Raw genomic sequence first — 13,580 nt, forward strand, 5'->3', positions numbered from 1 at the left:
TGCTAAAAAACAAGCCATATAACATTTTAACAGTTACACAATACAGAAACAATAGTACAAGTAGTATTTACCTGAAATGTAGATCCCATCTCTCCAAAGTCTTTGCTACTGACCTCGTACAAGCATTGGGGTGGTGTGGGTGGCATGTGAATCACCAATTTAAAGATGATACAGCTCCACAGAGGCTATCTGCTCTGTTTCTTTCTTCACCCCACACTCCACCAGACATGCAAAACAACAATTACCAATGTAAACCAGGTCTGAGTAACCACTGGGTCCACTGTTAATGATCTAGGGTTTGCTCCACTTACTTGGATCCTTTGGGGATTTGCTCACATACACTCCTAAATCAGTCTTTTTGGACTTGTTGCTTGGGTGAGTGTAGAGCAGCCACTTTGGGTCACCCTCTGTATCTGCACCTTCATCTTGAGCTGGAAATGAGACCACACTTCCCTGACAACCTGAACCAGTTTCAACAAGCTTTGTAGCATTGCTCAATGTGGGAAAATCAGCTCCACCATTTTCACTGACAGCTTCCACTGCCAGCATCCCTGACTACAGGCATTGCAGTAGATGGCGCTTTTGTCTCTTTGTCTATCAAAAATCTCTGCCATTTGACATTCCCCTGGAATGACGGGCCTTGTTGGTGCGTTTTTTTATCTGCCATTGCTCTGTCACACGATCTTCAATGTGGATGAAAAACAGGAAAAGTGTGTTGGTGTTCTTCTCAAACACTGGGCAGGGGTTCATAGGACGGTAGTTGTTAAGTTTTGTCTTTTCCACCACTGTTTTGAGCTCTGACCACTAGAAAAGATATTATTCACAGGTGTGTAAATAAAACAAAGCAATTCTGATAGAGTTAAAAGTAATACTGTATATTCACATGTAATACAGCCGACAGTGACAGAGTTGATCGAATTTGTTTACCTCAATTGTCTTTGCACCAGAGGATTCATTCTTCAGCGTTCCTCTACTCATAACCAGGTTCTTTATACTGGCATCATCTGCAGTCTCCCTCTGCTCTGCAAAGGCTAGAAGAGTTTCACCTTCTATCTCATAGAATAGGTGATGTATCACACCCTCTTTATGGTAAATACAAGTTGTTACCATCAGGATGGAGGTATAGGGTACAACCTCTATGGACTTCCTGTAACCACAGATCCTTTGTACCTTCTAGCACAGCTCTGCTGAAAATATCTTGAAGACATGAGGGTGTGTCATCTTCATTGTTGCACTAAATTCCTGATTGATGGTGATGTTGTTGGGTGTCTGTTGTTGTAATGTTATTGTTGGAGGGTCTTACATGTTGTTTTTTGATGTGCTGTTCTGGTATCATCTGCAGTCTTCTGCTGCTCTACAAAAGCCAGAAACCTATTTTCTCTGTTGTGGGAAAGAGCAGGAATCCTGTGTACATGAGATTTTAAGGCAATTTGTTTCTGTGGTTGGACATCCCTTAAAGTTACACTGTCCACAGTGTGTGTCTTTGTATGAAATGATCACTCAATATATAAAGAAAAACCTGCAGTGTGTATCTCTACAACCATCAAAGTTTGACTGTGGATGGTTTTATAGGACAGTGTGGCTATTTGTGAGTGAGGGAGGGGTCTTTGTTTTTATTTCAGCCTAAACCTCTTTGTTCAGTTCTGAAGAACTTACTCATTTTTTAATGTGTTGAACCATGGGAATTATAATCAGGTGGCAACAACATACGTTAGATTATATTGTTTTTATTATTTACTTGTATTCGAAGAACATATGCCATTGTATATAGTAAATGTAAAAGTACAATTAGAAATAACCAGGATTCAAACAAACAAATCAATATATCATAACGCAAACACACACAAAGCCTTTAAATGTGTTTCAGCACACTGCAGCGCATTTTAAGTTTGTCACAACTGTCACAAGAAAAGGTCAAATAAACAAAAATTTCCAGTCTATTTTGACAATTAAACATCTCAGTAATTCCAGTTGTACCCAATTAAAATAAGGTAAAAAGTGAAAATGTTTCAGTTTCTGGTCTGGTCGAGATCATCCTCCCATGAAAAAGAGGAACAACAGTTTCTTACTGATAGTCAATGTGATTACTTTTATTATGGTTTCTCAAACATTCCCTGACTGAAACTAAGCATTTATTCTTATATAATTAGGTGATGTTGATGAATGACAACATGTTTGCCACAATGGCTATGGTGTTAAATATCAACAAAAAACAGGAAGTACTTTTCCTGCTGTTTCCATCACCTAATTAGTTGTGAAAGTTCTTAAAACTCAATTTATTTGTCAAAATGTATTTTACTCTTTACATTTTATAAACAACACAACCTCTGGGTAAATGTAGCATCTTTGTAAATACACATTTGAGAAGTACAGTAAAATGTCAGCGCAGTATTATACATAAGTGTTGTGGTTGTTAGAGCTGAAATGAAAATCAAAACAAAATGAAAATGTAATGTAATATATTCATCAGTTGTAAATAGGGTTTCAGTGCAGTAGCATTACTTGTATTAAACAGCAGGTTACTTTGAAGTCCCATATGTGGAAGAAAAATGTAATTTATGGTATAACAACAGAGTCATGTCTTGTCAATCAAAGACAATGGATATTTACTGTCCAATGCCTGACTTGATGTCCTTGTAGCTAAAAACCACAGAGGCTATCTGCTCTGTTTCTTTCTTCACCCCACACTCCATCAGACATGCAAACCAACCATTACCAATGTAAGCCAGGTCTGAGTAACCACTGGGTCCACTGTTAATGATCCAGGGTTTGCTCCACTTACTTGGATCCTTTGGGGATTTGCTCACATACACTCCTAAATCAGTCCTTTTGGACTTGTTGCTTGGGTGAGTGTAAAGCAGCCACTTTGGGTCACCCTCTGCACCTTCATCTTGAGCTGGAAATGAGACCACACTTCCCTGACAACCTGAATCAGTTTCAACAAGCTTTGTAGCATTGCTCAATGTGGGAAAATCAGCTCCACCATTTTCACTGACAGCTTCCACTCGCCAGCCTCCCCGACTACGGGCATTGCAGTAGATGGAGCTTTTGGAGTCTCCATCAAAAATCTCTGCCATTTGACATTCCCCTGATTGTGTTTGAAGCATTTGGCCTAACTTCCATGTGCTGCCCCTATCATCACTGTACAGGGCGAATGCATATGAAGTAGCCTCATTAGACTTGCTTGAGCTGCTGCAAACATAAGCATAGACAGGAACAATCAATCTACCCTTCTTCATTTGAAGACCATGGCCTGGCCCAACAGCAAATGTGGCCCAGTTCTTAATTTCGCCCAGTGTGTATGTCAAATCTGTCACTTCACTCCAGTTTTGTCCAAGATCCTCGCTTGTAATGTAGCAGAGACGGGCCTTGTTGGTGCGGTTTTTTATCTGCCATTGCTCTTCCACACGATCTTCAACACAAATGAAAAACAGGAAAAGTGTTTTCGTGTTCTTCTCAAACACTGGGCAGGGGTTCAGAGGACGGTAGTTGTCAAGTTTTGCCTTTTCCACCACTGTTTTGAGCTCTGACCACTGAAAAAGATATTATTCAGAGGTGTGTAAATAAAACAAAGCATTTTTAATTGAATTGAAATAAATACTGTATATACTATATAATACTGTATAAATACTGTATATTCACATGTAATTCAGCCAACAATGACACAGGTTATGGGATTTGTTTACCTCAATTGTCTTCACACCAGGGGATTCATCTTTCAGTGTTCCTCTTCTCATAACCAGCTCTTTCGCAGTGCAATTAGCTTCTGTCTCCCTCTGCTCTGCAAAGGCTAGAAGAGTGTTACTTTCTGTCTCGTAGAAAAGAGCAGGAATCCTGTAGACAACAGATTTAAAGACATCCACAGTTTTTGTCTGTGTGTTGGCCATGGCTGGTGTCCGTGTGTAAAATGATCACTCAGTAAGTAAAAAAGAAAGACTGACAGTGTGTATCTCTATGGTCATCTAAGTTTGAGGATTTTGAGGGTTTTATAAGGTGGTACAGTTTTTGAGTATGGGAGGGGTATATATTTTTGTTGGAGCAGAACTCTCTGTTCAGTGAAAAGAAAATACAAGAAAATGTCCACCTACTAGTGAACAGAGCCTAAGCCAATATGATTATTAACTTATCAGGAGGAATCTCAGGAAAGCAAGTTTGGGTCAGAATCCTATCAGTTTCCTGTGGTTGGGCTGGGGGGTGGGGGGTAATGAGGTGGAATAAAACAGACCTTAAATTATTTGATTATATTTTATGATTTGCTTGTATTTGAAGAACATCCATCCATTACTATTATCTATACTGCTTATTGTTACGGGTTGCGAGTTGGCCAGAGCCCATCCCAGCTGACACTTGGCGACACCCTGGACATATCAACAGTTTATCACAGGGCTGACATACTGAGACAAACAACCATTGACACTCACATTCACACTCTACGAACAATTTAGCATCACCAATTAACCTAACTTGCATGTCTTTGGACTGTTGGAAAAAAGCTGGAGTACCCGGAGAGAACTCATGCAGGCGCAGGGAGAAGATGGAAACTCCACAAAGAAAGGCCCTGGGTGAACCTTTTTGCTGCTAACCACTGCACCACCATGTCACCTTGTAGAACACATGTTATGATCATTTTCAGTAAATGTGAAATTAAAAGCAGGCACAATCAGGATTCAAACATACAAAGATAGCAAAATAGAAAAAGGCATCAGTATTGGTAAAATACAAAACAAGATATAAAGAAGACAATATATACATATTAGAAACAAGAGAACAATATACACAGGGACTATATACATTACAGTAAGATTCAATTGACTACAGATATTTCACACTTTGAAATAATATTGCACAGAATGAAGGAGTGATAAGTAGCTGGTTCGTGCGTCATCTGATGTTTGGTCATACACCAATGCTCTGGATAAACTAGAACTTTGACCTGCTGTTAATCAAAGTTATTACAGATTGTTGTGTTTATCAAACTTCATGGAAATCTGTCTTCTAGTTGAGATATTTTGCACAACAACACAAATGTGAACCTCATGGTGGTGCTAGACAAAAAGTCAGCAGGTCACCAAGTCATTAGGAACTATGACTGGTGATCCACCTAGTAGCTTATGAGAGATTTCAGTCTGGACCAATGCAGCTGACTGACCGACAGATTGACATTGATATCCTCAGAGGTATTGCTAAAAAAACAAGCTATATATTTAAACAGGTACACAATACAGAAACAATAGTCTGGGCATGTATATAGATCAACTGTGCTGATATCCAGATCTCAGTTTATATTTGAAAGCCTGTAGATTCACTTCCAGTTAACTGGACCCGAGACCATAATACTGGATGGTACTCTTGAATGCAACATCTTTAACTGCAAGTAGTATTTACCTGAAATGTAGATCCCATCTCGCCAAAGTCTTTGCTATTGACCTTGTACAAGCATTGGGGTGGTGTGGGTGGCATGTGACTCACCAATTTAAAGAAGATGATACAGTTCCTGTAATTCACTCCACTGTGCTGTCTGTAGGAGCTATTTGTCTTTATCAGTTGATATTGTCCTTTTGTGAATTTCACTGTAATCCCCAACAGTTACAGCTGTTCAAATTACCTTGGGTCCACTACCACACAGTGAGATACTGGTGATGTTGTGTTAAGGAGAAACAGCTTTCCTGCAAGAAAGGCCAGTTTGATAAGAGCTAAAGTTATTTTTCCAAATCTGCCTGTTTTTGTATTACAAACAGGAAACAGAAATGTCCCTCTTCTTTTGAAGCAGTGTAACTTTCTTTTTACTGATTACTAAATAGACTATGGTTGGTACACCGACTGTGTGGGGATTTTTTTTCACATCATGTGGCAACATCTGGCACCAGCCTGACGTCAGCCTGGAACCTGAACCCCCATCTTCTCTTCAGCCTCCCCAACAATGTGTGATAAGAAGCAGATACAGAACTCCTCCTCCCAAGCCAAAGGTCAAAGGTCATATGGCCCATTCAGGAGAATCTATTCTAATGGACCCCAGTTCATCCGAAACTTATAAATAAACGTTCTTCAAATCTTCATTCTATTGCAACAAACTAGGTCCTAGGTCCTGTCTCCTCCATTGTTTATCTTTCTCCACACCAGACCTCTGCTTGGAAATTACGTCACATTCCAGGACAACCTTGCACACAATCCTCTAATGTTTTATTACTGATGATGAACACAATTTATTCTTTTGCAGCTAATCGGCTAATTGTCTTAAGATCTGCAAATAATGTGTTTTGATCCATGTTTTTATTAATGCATTGTCTTTCTTTAAGTATTAGCACCACCAAGTTATATCTCATCTTGTACAATGTCTTACTTAATCATGGTGGAAGGTGAATATGTGATATGCGCGCAAGTATTCCAGATGAATAATTTAGAGTTTAATAAGAGATCATATTTCATTCTAACTGGGACAAAGAAAGTGAGGACAATGAATCCTGATTGGCTGAGACCACCTCACTCCACCTGTAAACCTGATACTATCCTCAAGAGAATAGAAAACCACATGTTCCGCAAGCAACTTTTTCTTTTATCTAGACACGTAAGTGATTCTTTATTTCTTTAAACCAAGCTACGTCAAGTTAAGTCAAAGGAACAAAAATATCTGAATACTTAGAACTAATTTTTGACAATCCTGTGTTTTTATTCTGAAGATTTTTGACAGTTTTAGAGTTATCTGGCCGACACCAGCCTCCTCTAAAGTTATCCAGAAAACAATAAGTAGGCTACGTAAGAGATTATTTTTCCTCAACCCGCAAGAGAGGCCTGCAGCTCACACGACCGCCTGCAAAGAAACCTGCAACTCAACTAAAGCTGAACTGCTGAGACACCGGCAGAATCCATCACCATGTTAACCAGAGACGCGGCCACCAGGAGAATCCACCTGGATCCTGCGTTTCCATGGTTACCCCACAACCCAGCCGCCTGGATTCCAGCCAAGTCTGCAGCTGCCGCAACAAACAGCAGGCTGGTCTTAACATTCTGCTCATGACAAGGGTTCATGATGACATAAGTAAACTTAATTTCACCATCGATAGACATCTCCAAATTCAGTACAAATAGATTACAGTTACAGACTAAACCTCCACCAGATCACCCTACTCATTTTACCTGCTGTTAGTTCACCATGCTAGTTTGATCATCTTTACACTTCTGTTTTATTTTTATTTCACATGTTTTCACTCTATAGCTATATTCACTTTAGTAATCAATAAATTGTAAATACACTTGTAGACCCAGCAGTTTTGTGTGTTTCTTTGCAATGGTGAGCCAGATCCCTGGGTGGAGAAATCACGATCTTAGATATCAGACTGATGAAAATTTACAGTGTGGATATTAATGCAGAATATTGATATCAAAATTAATATCCCCGATGGTGGTGCCCCACTCAACGAGTGTAAATTGGATTTTCCAATGATTATTTTGTGCTTTTATGCAACAATCAATACAAGCAAAACTCATTTGTAAAGGAAAAGTTCGACATTCTAGGAAAGTTTGCGTATTTGCTGCTGTTGTCATGAGCCAGATAAGACAATCAGTATCACTCTTATTTCTCATAAAGTATGAGCTAGAGGTGGTGCCGGGACACAGTTAGCTTATCTTAGTGTTCTGTCTTTAGTTTGGTGAATTAGAGCCCCCTCTTGGTGCCTTTAGTTGTTTTGTGTGAATATGCACTTTGACCCGGAGCAGGAGGTCAGTGCCTTAGTCTCAGCCTGTAGCCACATTTTGCTGCATAAGCCTCAGTATCCATCTGTTGCAATCCTTCCTTTTGTTTATGCCTTCGAAAGCATTGTCTGTGAATATTGGTTTCATACAGAACATAGAACAATGTCTTTCTTGAAGTTATTTTAAAGAGCCTCGTATGATGTTGTTGTTAGCTCAGCTACATGGCCTGTTTACTGTAGTTGAGTCATGAGAGCTGTAGTCTGCAAAAGGTACTGACAGTACAATATGTCATTGTTATGTATTATCTTCATTAGTTACTATCATAGGTAAGAGTTAAGGAAGTTTTTAAGTGTGTAAATGAGCTCTAGCTCTGTATATTTCCATTCTACCATCGACATATCTAGTAGCTGCTCTACTGTGCACTTGAAAGTCTATTTTACTGATGCATTGTAGTTATGAGGAGTTTACACACAGAACCCTGTGATTTGACTATGCATCTTACTGTATCTTGTTTATGTTTTCTAGTTTCACTCCTATTCAGACTGTATATGAAGCTGCTGCCCAATAAAGCACCCAGAGTTTGGACGCAATATCCTGACTCCCGTATTCATTTGAATGGAGTTTGGCTTACTGCTGAATTGTGTACCTCTACACACACACAAGGAGAGCATTACACTTAGCATAAAGATTTTAGACAGGGGAACAGCTAGCCTGGCTCTGTCCAGACAGGGAGTTATGTACTGTAACTATTTTATGGTAAACTGCTGCTGGGCATTGGACTTCCTGAGGTCTTGTTGTGACTGTGAAGCAGAGACTCTCCAGTACCAGCAAAATAGTTATATTTACGTTGCGGATTTGACTGGTATATAAGTTAGGGTAGTTAATCAGAAAGTTGGACCAGTTACGCTTTACTCTTTTAATTATGAATCAATGGTCTATTAGGAATAGCTGATGCTAGTAATTGTCTGATACCACTGATCAGGTGATTTTGTTGGATTGCCTTAAAAATTGGGTTGATTTTTTCAGTAATTGTTGGTGATGGCTCTTCTTCAGAGCCCCCTCCCCCAACCTGTGGTGTTTCCCAAGGCTCCATTCTTGGCCCCTTGTTGTTCTCCATTTACATGCTTCCACTATGATACATGACCTGCAAACACAATATTCACTATCATTGTTGTACAGCTGACATTCAAATCTATGTCCCATTAAAATACAGGGAAAAAGACAACCTACACTGCCTGATTTCTTGTCTTTCAGAAATCAAGCACTGAATGTCCTAAAACTTCCTCCAGCTAGATGAAAATAAAAAATGAATCAGTGTATTTAACCCACGAAATTCATGTCCTCTCTACAGAATAGTCTTTGCTCCTTGTCTACTAATATCAAACTTGCAGCCAGTAAGCTGGGCATATATTTGGACAATGATCTCTCCTTTGACAATTAAATCATAAGTATTGTCCAACATCCCTTAAAATGACATTGTCCACGGTGTGTCTTTGTATAAAATGATCACTCAATAGATAAAGAAAAACCTGCAGTGTGTATCTCTACAACCATCAAAGTTTGACTGTGGATGGTTTTATAGGACAGTGTGGCTATTTGTGAGTGAGGGAGGGGTCTTTGTTTTTATTTCAGCCTAAACCTCTTTGTTCAGTTCTGAAGAACTTACTCATTTTTTAATGTGTTGAACCATGGGAATTATAATCAGGTGGCAACAACATACGTTAGATTATATTGTTTTTATTATTTACTTGTATTCGAAGAACATATGCCATTGTATATAGTAAATGTAAAAGTACAATTAGAAATAACAAGGATTCAAACAAACAAATCAATATATCACAACGCAAACACACACAAAGCCTTAAAATGTGTTTCAGTAACGTTTAAAGTGAGTTGAGTATTTATTGCAATCTTTTACATGCGCATATGGGTCAGACTATCTGCACAAAGATGAGGTATACTTATGGTCTGTACAAACAGGGAAACACTGTAGCAGTGTTAAGCTAAGCATTTATAAGCCAACCTCACTCATCGAAAATCGACTGGCATGAGACTGATTTCTGGATAGTTACACAAGTACACAGTCTTCCCAATCAGTGTCTGGCCTAGACCAACATTGATAGCAAACAATAGCCTCTGTGCAGGGAGGAAGATTCACACAGCAAGTGCAAAAAGTTAATTTTTCCCACTCACAGTGTCTGCCAAATTAGATATAAAGTATGGTGGCCAAATACTTATAGTCTTACACAGTCTTACTTGTTTCATACTGATTTAAAGTAAAGTGTTAAGAGTCCAGACTTGCTGAGCCATTTATGAGTAGTCACTGTCATTAACTGAATCTTAGATGGAAGATAACTTGAGAAAAACATCCTTGAAGGCACTTGTGGTGTTACTGTACAGCATGAAAGAGGAAGTAAGTTCTGTTGGACGAGCTGTTCCCTGAATGCTTCAATGGTGATATACAACGCTACGCTGTATGCTGCACTGTGTATTGAAGTTTGAGAGTTTAGAGGGTTTCATGAGGTTGGGTGGAGGTGTTTGTGAGCCAGGAAGGGGTGTATAGTTTTTATTGGAGCAAAACTCTCTGTTCAGTTGATAAGAAATGAAAAGAGAAGTGAAAAGAAAAGAAATATCCACCTAATAGCAAACAGAGCAAAAACCAATTTGACTATTGAGGTGGTTACATTGATTGTTACACTGTGGCTAATAAGAAGAAACTCAGTAAAATTGTTTATATGTCTTGTAAGAATGCAGGTCAACAACAGCTCAGTATGACACTGCTTTGTGAGTCTTGGGTAGCTGGGCAATCCTTGTGACGTATCACACACTCTTTATGGTGAATACAAGTTGATACCATCAGGATGGAGGTATAGGGTACAACCTCTATGGACTTCCTGTAACCACAGATCCTTTGTACCTTCTAGCATAGCTCTGCTGAAAATATCTTGAAGACATGAGGGTGTGTCATCTTCATTGTTGCACTAAATTCCTGATTGATGGTGATGTTGTTGGGTGTCTGTTGTTGTAATGTTATTGTTGGAGGGTCTTACGTGTTATGTTATGTTGTTTTTATTATTTACTTGTATTCGAAGAACATATGCCATTGTATACACTAAATGTAAAAGTACAATTAGAAATAACCAGGATTCAAACAAACAAATCAATATATCATAATGCAAACACACACAAAACCTTTAAATGTGTTTCAGCACACTGCAGCGCATTTTAAGTTTGTCACAACTGTCACAAGAAAAGGTCAAATAAACAAAAATCTCCAGTCTATTTTGACAATTAAACATCTCAGTAATTCCAGTTGTCCCCAATTAAAATAAGGTAAAAAGTGAAAATGTTTCAGTTTCTGGTCTGGTCGAGATCATCCTCCCATGAAAAAGAGGAGCAACAGTTTCCTACTGATAGTCAATGTGATTCCTTTCATTATGGTTTCTCAAGCATTCCCTGACTGAAACCAAGCATTTATTCTTATATAATTAGGTGATGTTGATGAATGACAACATGTTTGCCACAATGGCTACGGTGTTAAATATCAACAAAAAACAGGAAGTACTTTTCCTGCTGTTTCCATCACCTAATTAGTTGTGAAAGTTCTTAAAACTCAATTTATTTGTCAAAATGTATTTTACTCTTTACATTTTATAAACAACACAACCTCTGGGTAAATGTTGCATCTTTGTAAATACACATTTGAAAAGTGCAGTAAAATGTCAGAGCAGTATTATACATAAGTGTCGTGGTTGTTAGAGCTGAAATCAAAAATCAAAACAAAATGAAAATGTAAGCAACTCAAGGTTAACTGTATTTGTAAATGGCTGTTAATCATTTTAGCGAATATGGCATGTAAATATAACTTTGATTGTGAATAATTTTCCAGCATGTAATATATTCAACAGTTGTAAATAGGATTTCAGTGCAGTAGCATTACTTGTATTAAACAGCAGGTTACTTTGAAGTCCCATATGTGGAAGAAAAATGTAATTTATGGTATAACAACAGAGTCATGTCTTGTCAATTAAAGACAATGGATATTTACTGTCCAATGCCTGACTTGATGTCCTTGTAGCTAAAAACCACAGAGGCTATCTGCTCTGTTTCTTTCTTCACCCCACACTCCATTAGACATGCAAACCAACCCTTACCAATGTAAGCCAGGTCTGAGTAACCACTGGGTCCACTGTTAATGATCCAGGGTTTGCTCCACTTACTTGGATCCTTTGGGGATTTGCTCACATACACTCCTAAATCAGTCCTCTTGGACTTGTTGCTTGGGTGAGTGTAGAGCAGCCACTGTGGGTCACCCTCTGTATCTGCACCTTCATCTTGAGCTGGAAATGAGACCACACTTCCCTGACAACCTGAACCAGTTTCAACAAGCTTTGTAGCATTGCTCAATGTGTGAAAATCAGCTCCACCATTTTCACTGACAGCTTCCACTCGCCAGCCTCCCTGACTACGGGCATTGCAGTAGATGGAGCTTTTGGAGTCTCCATCAAAAATCTCTGCCATTTGACATTCCCCTGATTGTGTTTGAAGCCTATTGCCTAACTTCCATGTGCTGTCATCAATGTCTTTGTACAGGGCACGAGCATGTGGAACAGAGCAGTTACACATTATACAACAACAGCAGGAAGAGCAGGAATCATAAGCATGAACAGGAACAATCAATCTACCTGTCTTCATTTGAAGACCATGGCCTGGTCCAACAGCAAATGTGGCCCAGTTCTTAATTTCGTACAGTTTGTCTGTCAAATCTGTCACGTCACTCCAGTTTTGTCCAAGATCAGTGCTTGTGATGTAGCAGAGACGGGCCTTGTTGCAGCCTAACCATCTCTGCCACATCTCTGAGTAAGTGCTTTTAACGCAGATGAAAAACAGGTAAAGTGTGTTGGTGTTCTTCTCAAACACTGGGCAGGGGTTCATAGGACGGTAGTTGTCAAGTTTTGCCTTTTCCACCACTGTTTTGAGCTCTGACCACTGGAAAAGATATTATTCAGAGGTGTGTAAATAAAACAAAGCATTGTTGATGGAGTTGAAAGTAATACTGTATATTCACATGTAATTCAGCCAACAATGACAGAGTTGATTGGATTTGTTTACCTCAATTGTCTTTGCACCAGAGGATTCATCCTTCAGCGTTCCTCTACTCATAACCAGGTTCTTTGTACTGGCATCATCTGCAGTCTCCCTCTGCTCTGCAAAGGCTAGAAGAGTTTCACTGTTTCTGTCGTAGAAAAGGGCAGGAATCCTGTACACAACAGCACTATGAGTTTTAAAGACGGTTTTGTTCTGTAGTTCGATGTCCTCAGGTTTTGTTTGTTTGTTGCCCATGGCTGGTATCCGTGTGTAAAATGATCACTCAGTAAGTAAAAAAGACAAACTGAAAGTGTGTATCTCTATGGTCATCTAAGTTTGAGGATTTTAAGGGTTTCATAAGACTAGGTCAGGCAGTTTTTACATATGGGAGGGGTATTTATTTTTGTTGAAGCAGAACTCTTCGTTCGGTTGAAAAGAGAAGTGAATCTAAGAATCTAAATCGAAGAAAATGTCCACCCACTAGTGAACAGAGCCTAAGCCAGTATGATGATTAATTTATCAGGAGGATTGTCGGGAAAGCAAGTGTGGGTCAGAATCCTAGCACTTCCATGTAATTGGCCTGAGGTTGGGGGGTAATGAAGTGGAATAAAACAGACCTTAAATTATCTGATTATATTTTATGATTTGCTTGTATTTGAAGAACAGCCATCCATCCATCTATCTATTATCTATACTGCTTATTGTTAAGGGTCGCGAGCTGGCCAGAGCCAATCCCAGCTGACACTTGGCGACACCCTGGCCATATGACCAGTCTATCACAGGGCTGACATACTGAGACAAAC

At 39.1% G+C, this 13,580-nt stretch overlaps 2 protein-coding genes and 1 long non-coding RNA gene across 4 annotated transcripts in view; all 3 read right to left on the bottom strand.

Moving 5' to 3' along the window:
* LOC127142488 (uncharacterized) overlaps positions 1–13,580 on the bottom strand; it is a 293,661-nt gene extending 280,081 nt beyond the window's left edge. Inside the window, exon 1 of one of the 2 annotated variants that reach the window (XR_007813272.1) lies at positions 13,571–13,580. This is a non-coding gene — a long non-coding RNA (uncharacterized LOC127142488). Of the gene's footprint in view, positions 1–4,395; positions 4,406–13,570 lie in introns of those variants that run through there. The other variant, XR_007813271.1, reaches the window with a different exon arrangement.
* LOC108875921 (sialidase-3-like) lies at positions 1,730–4,040 on the bottom strand. The gene is made up of 2 exons (XM_018665130.2): positions 3,687–4,040; positions 1,730–3,533 (listed from the first exon to the last, which is right to left on the bottom strand). The coding sequence occupies exons 1-2, from the start codon at positions 3,885–3,887 to the stop codon at positions 2,607–2,609; spliced, it is 1,128 nt and encodes a 375-aa protein (XP_018520646.1). The 5' UTR covers positions 3,888–4,040; the 3' UTR covers positions 1,730–2,606.
* On the bottom strand, positions 9,455–13,112 carry LOC108875920 (sialidase-3-like). Its single transcript, XM_018665129.2, has 2 exons — positions 12,802–13,112; positions 9,455–12,678 (listed from the first exon to the last, which is right to left on the bottom strand). Exons 1-2 carry the CDS (start codon positions 13,030–13,032, stop codon positions 11,734–11,736), a joined length of 1,176 nt encoding a protein of 391 aa, XP_018520645.1. The 5' UTR covers positions 13,033–13,112; the 3' UTR covers positions 9,455–11,733.

This window comes from Lates calcarifer, linkage group LG5 (genome assembly GCF_001640805.2).
Source record: "Lates calcarifer isolate ASB-BC8 linkage group LG5, TLL_Latcal_v3, whole genome shotgun sequence".
Taxonomy (NCBI): domain Eukaryota; kingdom Metazoa; phylum Chordata; class Actinopteri; family Centropomidae; genus Lates; species Lates calcarifer.

Excerpts from the sequence above, each read along its gene's own strand:
- LOC108875921 (XM_018665130.2), bottom strand. The coding sequence starts at position 3,887 with ATGGCCAACACACAGACAAAAACTGTGGATGTCTTTAAATCTGTTGTC. Across the intron at positions 3,534-3,686 it reads CTGGTGTGAAGACAATTGAG|TGGTCAGAGCTCAAAACAGT; the intron begins GTAAACAAATCC and ends TATCTTTTTCAG.
- LOC108875920 (XM_018665129.2), bottom strand. The coding sequence starts at position 13,032 with ATGGGCAACAAACAAACAAAACCTGAGGACATCGAACTACAGAACAAA. Across the intron at positions 12,679-12,801 it reads CTGGTGCAAAGACAATTGAG|TGGTCAGAGCTCAAAACAGT; the intron begins GTAAACAAATCC and ends TATCTTTTCCAG.